The 16111-nt window shown below is 49.9% G+C and overlaps 5 protein-coding genes across 7 annotated transcripts; 3 read left to right on the top strand and 2 right to left on the bottom strand.

Moving 5' to 3' along the window:
- Positions 1-413: 413 nt before the first annotated feature.
- Positions 414-4969, bottom strand: H257_14159. 2 transcript variants are annotated; one of them, XM_009841916.1, is made up of 7 exons: positions 4463-4969; positions 4130-4412; positions 3800-3929; positions 3541-3751; positions 2274-2535; positions 1393-1640; positions 414-997 (listed from the first exon to the last, which is right to left on the bottom strand). In XM_009841916.1, exons 1-7 carry the CDS (start codon positions 4941-4943, stop codon positions 570-572), a joined length of 2043 nt encoding a protein of 680 aa, XP_009840218.1. In that variant the 5' UTR covers positions 4944-4969; the 3' UTR covers positions 414-569. The 2 variants fall into 2 exon arrangements, with proteins under 2 accessions (XP_009840218.1, XP_009840217.1); XM_009841915.1 differs by lacking the exon at positions 414-997 and having other exon boundaries at positions 1007-1640.
- Positions 4970-5808: 839 nt separating this feature from the next.
- On the top strand, positions 5809-9006 carry H257_14158. 2 transcript variants are annotated; one of them, XM_009841914.1, is made up of 6 exons: positions 5809-6377; positions 6430-6550; positions 6700-6858; positions 6910-7039; positions 7417-8282; positions 8489-9006. In XM_009841914.1, exons 1-6 carry the CDS (start codon positions 5855-5857, stop codon positions 8880-8882), a joined length of 2193 nt encoding a protein of 730 aa, XP_009840216.1. In that variant the 5' UTR covers positions 5809-5854; the 3' UTR covers positions 8883-9006. The 2 variants fall into 2 exon arrangements, with proteins under 2 accessions (XP_009840216.1, XP_009840215.1); XM_009841913.1 differs by having other exon boundaries at positions 7417-9006.
- A 390-nt stretch (positions 9007-9396) lies between these two features.
- H257_14157 (hypothetical protein) lies at positions 9397-9888 on the top strand. Its single transcript, XM_009841912.1, has 2 exons — positions 9397-9447; positions 9504-9888. The coding sequence occupies exons 1-2, from the start codon at positions 9413-9415 to the stop codon at positions 9865-9867; spliced, it is 399 nt and encodes a 132-aa protein (XP_009840214.1). The 5' UTR covers positions 9397-9412; the 3' UTR covers positions 9868-9888.
- A 257-nt stretch (positions 9889-10145) lies between these two features.
- H257_14156 (hypothetical protein) lies at positions 10146-11456 on the top strand. Its single transcript, XM_009841911.1, has 5 exons — positions 10146-10728; positions 10782-10835; positions 10894-11032; positions 11114-11216; positions 11267-11456. The coding sequence occupies exons 1-5, from the start codon at positions 10177-10179 to the stop codon at positions 11406-11408; spliced, it is 990 nt and encodes a 329-aa protein (XP_009840213.1). The 5' UTR covers positions 10146-10176; the 3' UTR covers positions 11409-11456.
- A 104-nt stretch (positions 11457-11560) lies between these two features.
- Positions 11561-15285, bottom strand: H257_14155 (hypothetical protein). Its single transcript, XM_009841910.1, has 7 exons — positions 14776-15285; positions 14515-14728; positions 14272-14440; positions 14070-14149; positions 13117-13937; positions 12831-13057; positions 11561-12420 (listed from the first exon to the last, which is right to left on the bottom strand). The coding sequence occupies exons 1-7, from the start codon at positions 15225-15227 to the stop codon at positions 11705-11707; spliced, it is 2679 nt and encodes an 892-aa protein (XP_009840212.1). The 5' UTR covers positions 15228-15285; the 3' UTR covers positions 11561-11704.
- Positions 15286-16111: the final 826 nt, after the last annotated feature.

Raw genomic sequence — 16111 nt, 5'->3', positions numbered from 1 at the left:
CGGCGTGCGCCGAAATGGGGAGACTTTTCAGCTTTCCGCTGAGATGGAGTATGACGAGAGCGAAGATGGTAGTTGTATTTTCGATTAGCGTTTTGTAAAGAATTTCAAACGTATTTACTTTTTCGAACTTTACACACTGCTATTCAAAATAACTCATTCGAAACTGAATCACTTGATGTCTTGGTTGATTCCTGGGTCTTTTCGGAAATAACTCAAGCATTGGTTGAATCCTATAGAGATGCATTATTTCACGCAGTGTTTTCCTGAACAGTTGTGCAATTGGTCAAAAAATGGATTCTTGCTCAGGAGGTCTATTGAGCTAATACTGTAAAATGGCAACATGCAATTCCCACTAACGTTATTACTACTACTACGTACTATTAATATTGTATTAATAGTACATAGTAGTAGTAGTTGTACTATTAATACAATATTAATAGTAGCGTGACTGTTTGTTTCGACACTCCACCACACACTCACAAGACCCAATCGTTTCACTCGATTACTATGTCACGAGTCGACTAGTTAGTATATATATATCCAACTAACACGGTCGGTAGGGTGTAATTTTACCCCGTGACGATGCGTACTCCGCCCAAAGTCGCGATCGAGTGCGGGAACGACGCACTCGGCTGTTTCATGAACATCATGTTCTTGGGAATGCCATATGCAGACGACACCCACTCGATGGCCGCGGGGCCAAACTCGCCAGAGTGCATAGCCACATGCACAAAGTCAATCTTGAGCTTGGGGTAGATTCGATCCAGAATAGCCACGCTCTCGGCCAAAGTCTCGATATTCTTTCCGTCCTCTTCGTCCGCCATCGCTTGAACCCCCGATTCCGTCGACACGTGCACTACGAGCAAGTGGCTCGTGTGCTCATTCGCCCGGGCATACAAAATCGCCTTGTTCAGCAGCGGCAAGTCGCAATGCTTGGCGAAAAACACCGTCGGACTTGTGTCGGCAATCTCACGCATCGCCCGCACAATCGTACGACCTACAGACATATATATATATATATATATATTAAAATCTCGATTCACAGAGATGGTTATTTGTTGTTCAACGTTGTTTCGAATAGGAATCGTAGCCAATCAGCAACCACAGTTCCCATTTGGACCAATACGAGAGAGATTCATGACCAAAAATAATGTAGCCAATCAACAACAAGCACAGGTCGGATTCTTGACCAATGGGAGAGTTTGAAGACCTGTTAAAACGACGATTGCAATGTAGCCAATCAGCAACATGCACAGTTCTCATGTCGACCAATACGAGAGATTGAAGACGTATACCAAGACGACTAAAACACATGTAGCCAATCAGCAACAAGCCCAGTTCTCATTTTGACCAATGGGAGAGTTTGAAGACCGTATATATATATATAAATACCTCCCATGGCGCCTGTGCCCTTGTCCTGAGTGGTGGCAGATTCGCCAGCTTTGGATCGCCGGGACGGACACATCCGCTGCAGCGCGTACATGACCAGTCTGAGGAGGAAGAGCCGCTCCAGCATGACAAATACCACGGCCAGAACCAGCGAAAAATAGAGCGCAAAGTACGTCAACACGGTGGGGTCGCCCATGAGATTCCCAAAGAACGCTACGATCACGAGCGACACCCCCGTCAAGCACGCCGACCTACAGCCCATCAAAATACTATCCCAAACATATATATATATATAGTTGTTGTCGGAATAATAACATCAACGTCGGACCCATTCGATACTTTCTCATATATATCTATTTACAATACCATTATAAGTACAGTACACTATCATTGAAGTGACACACACACACCACACCCACATTGGACGTTGTGATTGGTCCGTTGATTTATGCTTTGAGTTTGGTTGCAATCTCACTTTTGAATCAAACTGGAATCATATACATATACAGTGTAATATAGTAGTATATATAGTCCAGTCGATTCGAAATTCGAGTGGGGTGCGCTCTCAATCGAATGAATCACCAACTCGGCAGACAATATTCGATATATTGACCAATCAAAACCCACAACACGAATCTAGTGCCCAATCAAATCCACGTCACATGGAATTAGTGTGTGTGACTGAAATTAGTGTGATACTGGACGATCTTTACAAAAGTCAGTACTACAAAGCAGCAGCATCGATCGATCGATTTGGCAACGAATCAGCACCAAAGTCAACCAAATTGTTTGGGTAAAACGACCATCATACATTGCACCGCCATACATATATATATAATATACAGTACATATTCCAATCACCAAATAGAATCAAGTATCCTTACCATGGCGCAATCACATCCCGAGGCAGCGCCGCTCGCTTATACTTGAGCAGCATGCATCCTGACCCAAACAGCGTCATGAGGCCGAGAAACGCGTACGTGTAGACGCCGCTGAGGGTCTCGACGTCGCCCCTGAGCACGAGCACGAGGGACGTGGCGACTGCAAAGTACCCCCAGAGGATCCAGTGGTTGGTGCCGCGCCACGTGTTCTCGTGCAAGAGGAACGGCGGCACCACGCGGTCGCTGGCCAGTCGCCGGATCAACCCTGGCCATTCATTCATTCATGTCGTTAGTTAAAACCCAATAACTCAACACTTTGTTACAAAATACAGAACAAACATATGAAGGTTCGAGTGGATGATCGATGGACCAATCAAAATACACACAACAGTAGGATTTCTTCCACGGGCCAATCAAAAAGAGTCCTGCACAACCATCGAAGTGACGTGTGTGGTTTCTTTATAAATATAGTTGTGACACCGTTTCGTTCCATACAAAATTCAGTACAAACAAAATCGCCCGATGGTTTGCAGCACACAAATCCAATTTTCTTCGTAGCGAAAATCTCTCTATTTATATTGGTAATTCGATTTCAAAATGGACTGGGGCTGCCTATCGAATAATCGACGGAACAAAGTAGCCAATGAAATTATCGAAAAAAACTTTCGACCAATCAAAGTACAGGCGTATCCGGTGCATTTGCCAAGCTTCTCCATTTCACAAACAGTTCAACGTTGTATCGGACAGGAGTCACAGTGAGTATAGTTAGTTCAAGTAAAAGGACGCTCGACGATTTCGTCGAATCTACCGAAAATACCAAATTTACCTCGAAAGCACAATATATATCTCCAACTACTGCCACATAACGTGACGAGGGATACAGCTCAAATCGAGTCCATACACATCGATGTACTACAGACATTCAACTATTCAATATGTGAACGTGTACGTACAGTCGACAAAGCCGTTATGCTTGTATATGATATATATATTGTCAATTCGATTCGTAATTATTGGTTTGGGCTGCTCAATATCGAATATGTCGGCACACAATCGACCGACCAATGAAAACCCACCACACAAATCAAGTGGCAAATCACACTATCAGAATTAGTGTGTGCCTTGAAGTACAGGCTTTACAAATTGAACATACAAACACAAAAACTTGAAAAATCGACCGATAGATTGGGTGAATCGGGGCGCAAATATCTACATTTTCGCTGAAAAATGCACAATATATATATAAATCCTATATCAGAATATGCGATACCGTTGATGCCAACGTATGCCGTGAGCACGGCGCCACTGAGCACAATAAACGCATCGAGGGTCACGAGCGTTTCGAACGTGTGGCCGCCGACGACCAGCGCCATTTTGGACAGCACTGTGTTCTTGAACATGTTGATTGTCGACAGAGGCATCACTCCCAACGACAAGAATGAAAGCAACGGATTAAACACGGCCACGCCCCACCACATATTCTATATCACGAGATATTATTATATATATATATATATATATCGGTGTACCCGGAGGGTTTTGGGAAACACACCCGGCGCTTGCTCTTGGACAAACTGGGACGACGATTCAAAGCCAGAGATGCCCAACATGGCCGTGGACGTGCCGAAGAACAGCGCCGTGAACACGTCGCCGTCAATCCTACAGAATATGATGATCCATACAAGAAACGAATCATACAAAGGGTGATATTTGACCAATCAAAACCCAGATGACGAATCAAGTGGCCAATCAAATCCATCCGCCATGCTTCAACACACCAATGCAACATCGTCCAAAAGTCAGAATTGATAGATTTGGCGAATATGAGCACAAAAGTTGTCCAAATTGTATGGCAATACCAGTTGCCCGCGAGGTTGATGGGCGGGTACTCGGTCTCGAACAAGTTGGCGTAGAGCTGCTGGCCGCGGTTTTGGAAGATGAACCACACCGAGAGGCCGCAGAGAGTGACCAGTGTGAGCGTGTGCAGAACGAAGATGCCGAGCGCGACCACAGCGCTCTCGGAGATGCCAAAGCACGTCAGCGCGGCGAAGAAGAAGAGCAACCCGACAGTCGAGCCTACGATAGGGATGCCCGGGAACGTCGACGCCAGGTACGTGCATGCAGATGTGCCCGACACGACCCCTACGATCATGTGAGAAATGGACGATGGGAGGAGGATACTGTATGCATACCCGTGGCAATGTACGACAGGATCGCGAGCGAGGCCGCCACGGATGCGACGCGCTTGGACGTTGTGTTGAGAAGCACATTGTAGGACCCGCCGTTCATGGGGATCGCATTCACCACTTCGCCGTAGATGAAGCGGTACAGGTACAAGATACCCGCGACGAGGGCGAGTGACACGGGCGCCAACTTGCCCGCCTTGGACGCCACCAACCCCGACACGTACAGACATGACGAAAGAATGTCGTTGCCACAGATCGCCGTGGCCGGCCATTCCGCCAGCTTGGGGTGTTCGCGAGATTTGAGCGTCGCGTTGATCTCGGCCAACTTGTCGTCGGGGATCGTCACGTTCGAAACTTGCCCCCATCCAGGAAACTCCCACGGCTTCATGTGCTGCATGGAGCGGCTATTTTCTTCGTCCGATCCATACGTCGAACGAGACGCCGCCATCTTGTCCGCGGTCAGTCCGTCGTGCTCGCTGGTACTCATCGTCGAATTATGTGGCGAGATTCAAGATGCAGTATGTTGCACTAATTCGAAACCACTGCATTATTCGCGTTTTAAACATGTTTCAAACAACAAATACCGGATTGACGCCATCAAAAGGTATAATTCCCTCATTAATACAGTAGTACCACTGTTTTGTCTCAGAAAACGCTTAAATTTGAGTGGTTATATGTGCAATTTGAGTGTTTATATGGGAATTAGTATACTCTGACTACCTCACCTCGTCCTATTGGGTTAGTTAACCCAGAGGATTTAGTATCATACCGTATAGTGTATATGTATTGCGACAGGTGATATTTCACAACCAGCCGACACTCGTTCGCAAAATTTTGTTGATCCAATGCGTCATACAAATTTGAAGTATATTCAACATGTTCACAAGTAAATATCAGTTATTACAAGAAAATTATCAGTTATTACAGGAGTCGCAATAGATTAATCCGTCGCAATACATATACACTATACGGTATGTACTGCTACGGGCGAAAAAGTGTATCCGGATGGGATTATGACAGTATTTCGGGTCAAATCAACAGTGGAACTGTTTTAATGAGGGAATTATTCCATCAAAAATAGCGCTGGAACTTGCATTGCACCCTTGCGACTGCAGTTGCTGGTACCGTAGATGGGGATTGGTACTGTAATAATACCGGAATTTTACTCAACGAACCCATCGATAGTAATTGCGCGGCACCTCCTCGTGCGACAATCGCTTTAAACGCTCACCCTCACCTTCAATACACTCGCGTTTATCGTTTAAAACGTCAACTAACCGTTCCAAACGCGTTTGAAATGTCCGTCCGCGCGTATACAAAGTTCAAGTCAACGAAATCCCATTCGCACAAATGTTCTCGTGAATTGGTCCGAGGGGTCGGTCATCCAACGACAGCGCAATGGCTGCCGAGTCGGCCTCGATCCTGTATGGGTCCCTTCCGTTGGACGACAACTTCGGTGGAAGCACCAACGACGAAGGGAACATGAACGTGCATGTGGACCCACTGACGATCCATCTTGCGGACGACGTCATGCACGTGAAGGCTTGGGAGTTCCCGGGATGGGGCTCCGCGACGTCCGAGAGCGCAGACCCTGCCGAACTGAAAGATCTAGATGCAACCCTCGTGGCCGCCACGCATGCACATCGTTTGGGGGAATGGCCTGCTACAGCGATCTGCGGCAACGACATCCTGTCATCCTGTTTGTACACGGCCGGCATCGTCGCCGTCCGAGCCGGAAAACTCGCGCCGGTTGCGATGGCTGTGGTCGCGGCCATTCTCTACCTCTACCGATACATCTACGGCGAAGTCGTGAACGCAATTCCTCTCAACGGCGGCTCGTACAACGCGCTCTTGAATACCACCACGAAGCGTATCGCGTCCGTCGCCGCTGCCCTTGGCATCCTCTCATACGTCGCCACAGGTGCGTCAGTCATCGTCCTCTATGTTCCTCCCTCCCGCTCATGACCTTGCAGGCGTCGTGTCCGGCACGTCCGCGTGCACGTACCTTCAATCGTTGGTTCCGTCGCTGCCGATTGTCCACGCTAGCGTCGGTCTGTTGTTCTTCTTCGCTCTCCTCTCCATTATTGGCATTCGGTACGGATCGTAAATGACTTGATTTGATTGGTTCGTTGTTTGATTGCTCTCTTGTTTTTGATTGGCTAAAATGTGCCTTTTTCTGTCTTTTTCGCCAAATAGTAGTATTTTCCGTGTTTCTTGTTATTTACTCGGGTCTTCTTTCGTAGCGAAAGTGCCGGGGTGGCACTGGTGATCTTTGTCGTGCACACCACGACCTTGATCGTGCTCTGCGGCATGTCCGTGGTGTTCCTCATCCAGGACAAAGCTGCCATCCTTCGCGCCAACTTCCACGCCGACTACCCCGACGTGTCCGTCGCCGGCGCCACGTACGCAGTCCTCGTTTCCTTCCTAGTTTCAACTCATGTTGGCCTAATTAGGGTTCCTGGGTCGCTCTCCACGGCGCTGTTCTTCGGCACGTGCACGGCAATGCTCGGCATCTCTGGCTTTGAAACGTCCGCCCAATTCGTCGAGGACCAAGCGCCAGGCGTGTTCCCCAAGACATTACGGGTACTTCCTACAACCTACTACTACCTCTACTACTACTACAGCCAACTACTAGTTATTCTACTACTACTAGTTCTTCTACTACTACTAGTTCTTCTACTACATCTATGGGTAGCCAGCTATTTCTTGTGCATTTACTAGTACTCACGTTACGAGTACTGTACTTGTACTTCTACTACGACTACTGGTAATACTTAGTACTAGTAGCTGTATTTAATTTCGGGGGTGTAATGGGAAAATGGAGTATTTTTATTCATTTCGATTTAAAAGATTTTTTTTAAATATAGCTCTTTTATAATTATTTATTTAAAAAAATGCCTTCAACTAGTAATACTTCAACTACCGTGATAACAACTCACAACCGAAATCCATGGAAATAGAACATGTGGTGGGGCGTGGCAATCTTCAACCCGTCGATTTCGTTCTTGTCGCTGGCGGTGCTGCCGCTGCCGATCCTGACGACGCACAAGGACACGGTGCTGAGTGCGATGGCGAAAGCGGTGGGGGGACGGGGTCTGGAGACGTGGGTGGCCGTCGACGCGTTCGTCGTCTTGTCCGGCGCCGTGCTCACGGCGTACGTGGGCATCACGGGACTCGTGCGGCGTCTCGCCCTCGACCGGATCCTGCCGTCCGGGCTGCTGACCACCAACCGGTGGAGGGGTACCAACCACTGGATCGTACTCGCATACTTTGGGATCTCGGCGTCCCTTGTGGTGGCCCTGCGCGGGCAAGTGGACACGCTGAGTGGCGTGTACACGTTTGCATTCCTCGCACTGATGATCTTGTTTGGGGTTGGATGTATGTTGCTCAAGTTCAAACGAAGCGATTTGCTCAAGCAGCACGCTGAAGGAAGGGAGAATGCGCCGTGGGGTGTGGTGGTAGTAGGAGTCGGTTGCATGGTGCTGGCGCTGGGAGGGAATCTGGTGAGCGACCCGGCCGTGCTGTCGATCGCTTGCGTGTACTTTAGCATTGTCATGGGAATCGTGATGGTCATGTTTGAGCGCGTGTTCGTCCTGCGCCTTCTTCTGGCGCTGGTCACGGCAATGTGGCCGAAATCGAAGGGGGAGAAGAAGAGAACGGCGGCTGGCGACGGGAATGGTGCAGAGCTGTTGAATGGACACAGAAACAACAGCAGTGGAGATCAGAGTACTACTGGTGACGACATTGGTAACGATGGCGGCGGTGGGTACGTGGACGAGTCGTCGAGTGCTGGCGCGTCGCCCTTCCACGCGCTGTCGTCTCCCGGGTATGACAGATGACAAGCGGCGACGACGATGTGGTGGAAAAATGATGATGATGTTGGTTCTCTTTTTTGGGGTGATTATTATACTGTACTTTCTTTTTTCGGACTTGTTTTTGGGTTGTGATATATACTACTCCGTAGTAGTATGTGAAAAACATTTTCTTTTTTGTTGTTTTTTGTTTTGGTGGTGTTGAGTTGTTGAAGTGTAGGATGAGCATTGCGAGGGCGATCCATGCAATCAACGGACCGCCGATCCTGTTCTTCTGCAAGCGGCCGCACCTGCCGACACTGAACAAGGCCATATTGTACGTGCGGCAGAACGAGCAGACGGCGCAACTGTACATTGTGCATGTGACCGAGAAGCGCGAGGACATGGACGCGTTTGCGAGTGTCGTGTCGCTGTTTGACCGGATCTACCCCAAGCTCAAGATCGACTTTGTGCAGGTCGTCACGCACGGGTACGTTGGGTTTGGCCCGGCGGTTGTCGAGTGGGTCAGCCGCAAGTACCACACCCCCAAGAACCTCATGTTCATCAAGCAGCCGAGCCACGATTGCGCCCACACGATCGCGTCCCTCGGCGGCGTCCGCGTCATCACAGGATGAAGATTTATGTATGTAACGTTAATAGTAAATGGAGTACAGTGCCCGCAACTTGCAATGGGGTTGAAAGTCGGTGGTGGTCGTACATAACTGATGGTCTGCTTGTGGTGGTTTCGTGCCTTCAGTTGCTCCAAACGGGATGCTATAGTACTGTGATGACGTTACGAGGGAAGGGTGAGCGCACGCAGAGCCGCCGCCGCGAGGACTTACCGTTGTAGTGTGTGGTAGTTGAACCTGAAGTAAACGACGACAGAGCAAGTCGGCGGTGTAAGCTCCATGGCACACGTATGGCTACAGGGGTCGTCATGAGTGCGATGCTAGCGGTTGCAATCGGCATGAAGAAGGGAGGTTGAGACTTGATGATCATCACATGACAGCAACTACTGTTCTGTGAAAAGTTGCGATTCCTTTGGAAACTGTATTTTAATTCCTTGATTTTCAAGTATACATGCAACAAGATATAATTAATTGTAGATATTATAATCGTGTCGTTCAGTACCCTCCATTATTATATTCACCACCAAGGGTCCATCATGTCGACCGCCGGCATGCGCTTCTGCCAAGAGTGGTGCGTTACCCTCTTCTACCCTCATCATGTCTTAATGGGCTGGTTGTGCTTCGTAGCAACAACATGTTGTACCCGAGCCAAGACCGAGAGATGAAGCAGCTCACGTTCACGTGCCGCAACTGCAGCCACAACGAACGGGTGCCGGAACACTGCATCTACGTGAACAAGCTGGTCAAGGATGCACGGAATCAAATGGATGTGTTGCCGGAAGACATCATCGACGACCCCACGCTCCAGCGCGACTTTGACGTTGTCTGCCCCATGTGCGGCCAACAAGGTGCGGCGTTCATCCGATCCCACGACGGGGTCAAGCAGTCCACCCTGGCGCTCATTTGGATCTGCTTGAACCGCGACTGCCAGACCGACGACAATGGCAACCGCCTGCCCACGCATCGCTGGATGGACGACGCGTTCAGATAGAATAATACACCTTGGTCTACCTTAACGTTATGCTTGCTCGTCGCGTACCAGGTATTCCGCTACTGACACCTGCATTCCTTCGTCGACATCTACATTCATCATGAACCTGCACAGCATCGATACTGCATCTCATGTTTCCTAGCTCCTTCATGCCTTCACATCGCTTCCAGTTGTCTTTGCGCCACCACTTCTCATCAATTGGGATGTACTGCCCCGGATAATATCCGGATATCATCATCTATTTTATTTTCAATACATTTGGAATGTTGATATAATTAACTTGAGATCGATCGATCGACCTTTAGAGTCATGCTTACCGCTGCGGCCGCAGCGTACATGGGCGCCGGCAGCATCGTGGAATGGCGGGACGAAGAGGAAAGCGACATCTCCGTCCAAGCCTACCTAGTTTACCCTGATGCACATGTGGGTCGCATCATGACGGGCGTGGTGATCGTCCCTGATTGTGCTGGCTTCCGTACGCCGTACGTGTGCACGTTCGCGGACAAGCTCGCTGAACAAGGGTACAAAGTCATCGTGCTGGATCTACCCGTCACCACGGCGACGTCGGATGAATGGACCAACTCGGGTACGTTCCGCAAGTGGAAAGACACTGCAGCAGCTGTGGAAGCGTCGACGGTGCGGTGGGCGCTGCGATGCCGCGACCTGCTCAAGCAAACGTACGAAGTGCAGCGCGTGGGCGTGCTTGGGCTCGGGTATGGCGCTGAAGTCGCGGTCCGCATCGCGAGCTCCTTTGACGCCGTCGCGCTCCTCAGTCCCACCGCGCTTCCTCCACCCTCGTCGTCGACGACTCCCACGTTGTTGGTCACAGGCGACCGCAACGAATACATCGACTCTTCCAAGGTCGTTCATGCCTTAGCCTTGTTCGTGCCTGACTTATGTTCTTCTTCGTGTAGATCAAATCGTTTGTCGAGAGCTTTCCATCGACCTCCAACAGTGTGCGCGTGCGGGTACGTCGTTTTCATGACAGTTTGGGAAGTGTTGTCATGACATTCGTCCTCCTCGTAGGTCGTACCCGGACAACGTCATGGGTTCGCCCTGAGCCGCATCGCCGACGAGGACGCCGCGACGTTAGCCATCGCGGACATCTTGGACTGGTTCATCATCCACCTGCACCGCTTCCGCACGGCGCTGTGCACGAGCGACGGTACATCTGATTCCATGTTGACGTCATCATCTCTCTGATTCCATGTTGACGTCATCATCTCTCTGATTCCATGTTGCGCAGGCGATCCGTGGTGGCCACAAGGGAAGAATGGACCGTTTTACAACGTTGGACTGGGCCAATGGCAAGCCCAGCGGGCGGCGTGGCGCGCGGTCACTCGACCGAGGTTGGTGATATACTAGCAACAGATCATGTGGTTCAAGTGACTGGTTGTAGGCCGCCGAAACCGGCGCCGGTGTCACCGGCAGTGCTGTTTGAAGACCTGTCGTCCATGAAGCGAACGTACGACCTGCCCCATCCCATGACATTGGCCGACCTGGTCGAAATCTACGTGGACATTTGGGATATCAATCAGTAGTAAAGTCCTGCTTAGATATGATTGGATGACGGACGCGTCTGATTCCGCTGAGTCTAGTCGAATCGGCTGATTCTGAGACTGATTCCACCCCCCCCACCACCCCCTCCTTCGATCATTGGACCCCCCAACACATACACGCCAAAACTCAACCACGGAAGCTACCGGTCCCTAATCTCGCACGGCTTCTACACCGGATTTAGCCCGATATAGATGTAGTGTGGGCAACTGATTCTGATTCTCCAGAGTGTTTCTACTAGTACATACATACTAGTACTACGTAGTAGTAGTACATAGCGTTACTGGTTCAAGCTGAACCCGCCGCCAATGTACCGCTTGGAGGACGTGATCGCGAGTTGCTTTTGGGCGTCGACCAGCGCCTTGGCCTTGTCGGGCATTTTGAGCAGCGTCGGCAGTTGGGGCGTGTCGGCGAGCTTTTCTTCTAGCTTCATCTTGTAGTATTTGCGCTTGACGTCGTGGAGTTCGCGCGCGAGGCGTTCGATTTCAAACTTGAGTTCGTTTTCCTTGGACTGGAACATATTTTGTTCGCTTAGGAGGGACTTGAGTTGCTTGTCCTTGTCGCGCAGCGTTTGCTGGTACACGCTGAGTTGCTCCGCCACTTCGGGCCCAGGTTGCCGTGCCAGAATGTTCTTGAGCTCGACGTACAACTTGTCCTTTTCGTTTACAATCAGGTCCTTCTCCACGACTTCCTCGGTCTTTTGAATCAGACGTTTCTGCAGCGTTTGGATCTTCTGAATCATCTCGTACGTGGCCGGGTCCGATCCTTCCAGCTTGCGCCATCGGTGGACGTTCATGGGGTTTTCCAGCTCTTCGCTGAGCGCTTTCACTTTGGTCTTTTCCTGGAGCAGTTCGCGCTGCAGATGGTACACTTCTCTCTTGAGGTCGTCCAGCTGGCCCACCTGGTGCTTGGCAATGTGCAGCTCACGCTTCATGTCGGTGATCTTGAGTTTCAAGACGCGGATATCGGCCATGCGTTCTTGGTATTGCGTTTCCCCTAGTCGAAGCCGACTCAGATCTCGCATCAGACATAAACGTGCAACACACATTGGAAACAAACGAGCCATGTATATATACACACACATTCAACTAGCTCTGGACAAAACGAGCAGCCGGCCCCACGGCGGTATCGCGAATCAGACGTCTGGAATACTCAGGTTGCCGCGGATTCAGACGTTCGAAACGACCCACGGCACGAATCAGACAGCTGCTGATTCGGACGTTCGAAACGCAAACGATATACGATCCGAATCAGACACGGGGGCGTCAAAGTTCGATTATGACCCAAACGCCATACTGCACGCCCCCAACCGAATCAGAATCAGACAAACAGCCCAACCAACTCGGCGTCGTGCGGACAAATCACAAAAATCACCAAAAACACCATCCCCCGTCCCCCCTATCTACCTTTGCTCAGCGTGGACTGCTGGATCTTGAGTTTTTCGTACAACAGCGCCAGCTCGTCGTTGCGTCGAATGAGTTGAGTGCCGAGGATATCCCGTTCGTTGATGACTTGGTCGTATTCTTTCTTTTGCTCGAGGGCTTCGTCGTCCATGCGTCGGATCATCGTTGTCAGTTTGCGGATCTCGGCGTCCTGGTTGTTGATCGTTTCTTCGTTCGTGGCCAAGAGCGTGCTGTCCATTCATTTTAAGTCGAAGACAAATCAAAGCATCGTCTCGTGTACTGTACGTACCGCAGCCGCGCCAGTTCGTTCTTGTGCTGTTCGCGCTGCTTTTCAACCTTTTGGTGGTCGAAATGCTCTTTGACGAGCGCGTGGTCCTTTGCCGACACTTCCTCCTTCAACTGCTCGATCTGGTGGTTGATGATCTTGAACTTGCGCTTCATCTCGGCAATCTCGTCTTGGGATTCAATCAAGTTTTTGCTGTACAAGTTGCGGTCGCTGCGCACAGCTTCATACAGTTGCTGTTGCTGTTTCAATTTGCCGTCGCCCTCAGTCACCTTTTTCTGCATCTCGTACATGCGCATGTCCTTCAACTTGATCTCTTCCTGCGCCTGGACAAACAAATTCCGCTGCTCGCTGGCTTCGATGCCATACTTTTCGCGCTCCTTTTCCAATTGGTAGATCAACTTGCGCTGCTTGGCCGCCTCCTGTTTGTACCCGTTCAGTTCGGCCTCGAGGTTCTTGGCCACGCGCTCATTCGTTTTAACGTCGTCGCAGATCTGTCGCACACGCTCTTCGGCCTTTTGCGTGGCCTTGATCTGGATACTGCGCTCGCGTTCCAACGCGTTCAACTCGGCCTTTTGAGCTTCCTCTACCCGTTTGTCGGCGTCCAAATCCTTTTGCATCGACTTGAGCTGCGTCTGCAGCACGAGCTTGTTTGTCCACTCGTCTTCGAGCTTGCCCTCGACCTTTTGCGTGTTGCGCTTTTCCTTGTCGATCCGCCTCTCGGCCATGTTCTTCTCGAGTTTTAACTTGGTGATGTCGTCCGTCTTTGCCTTGATTTCCAATTCAAACTCGCGGCGTTCCACCTCCAACTGCATGTTCTTGTCGTTCTAGACAAATGAAACCAACATATCACTGGCTAGCAGCAGCTCCAATGCATACACACACTCTTCAAGGCACCCCCCCTCCCCTTTGAATGGGGCCAGCGCTGGGGGGCTACAATCTAGTCCATAAACACCCACCTGGTCGTTCAACAGCTCGGTCAGCTTCTGCGATCGGTTATACAGGGTTTCGTAGTCGCGGACGTATTTTTCCATCGTTGCTACAATTCATCAATGTCATGTTGTACATGGATTTCAAAGCGATATCACTCATTCGTCCCACAATTAATCACACACATATGACATATCTCCCCCAACACAGCAGGTGGCGTCCACTACTAACCCTGGGCGTCCGCGAGCTGCTTCTCTAACGTCTGCACTTGAGTCGTGGCACGCCCGACGTCGGTCGACAGCGCAATATTTTCCACACTTTTCCGCTCCAACTTGACTTTGACGTCTTTGATTTCCTTGTCCAGGCGTTCCTTTCGTCGGTTTTCGCGCTCTTGTTCGGTCTACAATGCACCCCATTAGACTGTACTGTACGAACCACCTTCCTCTTGAAAGTGATATATATATATATATGTACCGCTTTGAGCTGCAGCTTGTCCTTGAGCGCCTGCACTTCAATCGCCTGCACTCGTTTGCCTTCTTCCATTTCCGCAATCTTGGCGTGCAACTCCTGCATCCGCGCGTGGTCCTTGCGCGAGTTCGTCTCGTGTTCGTCGTTGTTGCGGCTCAGTTCTTCCTTGACTTTGACCAGCTCTTTCATGGCGTTTTCCTGGCCCACGCTCAACCCCGCCCTAGATTATATCAAATTCGTCACAAACGACTGGAGCAACGAGTCTACCCTTGTTCCACGAGCCGACTGAGGTTGGTGATTTCGTCCTTGAGCTGGTTGATGGTTTCCTTGGCCCGAATCTCCTTTTCGTGCGACGCGTCGACCATCTTCCACGCCTTTTCCATCTCCTTTTTCAACGACGCAATGGTCGTTTGGTCCTCCTGGCTCAACTTTAGCGCCGTTTGCACCTTGGCTGCGTTGTTCACGATCTCTCCGTTCAATTCACGACACTTTTTGATCAGCTTCTTCTCTTGCATATTGCTTTTCTTGAGCGCGCGGTGCAGCTTTTCGTACTCGAGCCGGAACCGCTCCAGACTCTTGTCCCCCACAAGTTCCGTGAGCACCTCCTGGAAGTCCTTCTCGAGGGCATCCAGTGACGTGGCTTCCATGTTGGGCTCGTCCAGACCTTTCCCGCCGCTGCCGCCACCACCGGCATGCTCTTCTTCGTCGACAGACATCATCGCGCCGCCGACGTCCTTTCCTCGATTCTCCTGCCAACCTGGCGGACGACGGTTGGCGTGCTATTTTTAGAAAGTGCACTTCAAGTATCCGGCAGCACATAACCGGACATCAAACGACGACATTGAAATTATTATTCAGCCACATTGAATATCCTACAAAAACTCTAGGTTCTGGTGCTTTCCGCGTACTGATAGCGCAAACAGCCACCATCGGTTCTGTGGTTAAAGTGTACAACCAAACTGGTTGTAGGCTTCAGCCAATTCCTTGAGCATTCACGGTGTGTACACTAATGTAACGTTCCTAACATTGTAGAGTTCTGTCCTGCTAACAGTTAACGTTTGTCGCATCCCGATCACTCCGCCTCATACTGTATTCGCAAAACAACCAACAAGCTATGCACCAGCAACTTGTAGTTTCACTCTACTGTACACTAGTAGTACTACGTATAATACATGGCGGTGGATGATATTAGACAGATTTCGCAAACCCCAGTTCTATTCTATCCGCAACCTAAAATTTAGAACCCAGATACTGTACGTTTGGGCAAGATCAAAGGATTGGCGGGCCATTTCCCATAACTATTTTTGTACAGCTGCAATTACAAAACAAAATAGATCACCCTACGGGGAATGATAGCGTGCGTAGGGTGAGGGGTGTGGCTTTGGAATTGGCGTTGAACTGCAATAGTTATGGGCTAAGGCGCATTGAAAAGCATCCACATCCAGGTCGACCATTGCCTTTGAAATAATGTACAATTTCGAATTAAAAATATACGACAGATGGCGGCAAGTTACTAGAACACGGCTTGGGTTACTAGATTCTCAATAACGTTAGTGAGTGAGTTGAAAATTAATTTTTAAACTCACCGCACTACTAAACACCT

Source organism: Aphanomyces astaci (assembly GCF_000520075.1).
Source record: "Aphanomyces astaci strain APO3 unplaced genomic scaffold supercont1.54, whole genome shotgun sequence".
Lineage (NCBI taxonomy): Eukaryota > Oomycota > Saprolegniomycetes > Saprolegniales > Verrucalvaceae > Aphanomyces > Aphanomyces astaci.
Note: the sequence above shows the minus strand (reverse complement) of the source record. Positions and strands in the feature narration are given on the sequence as shown.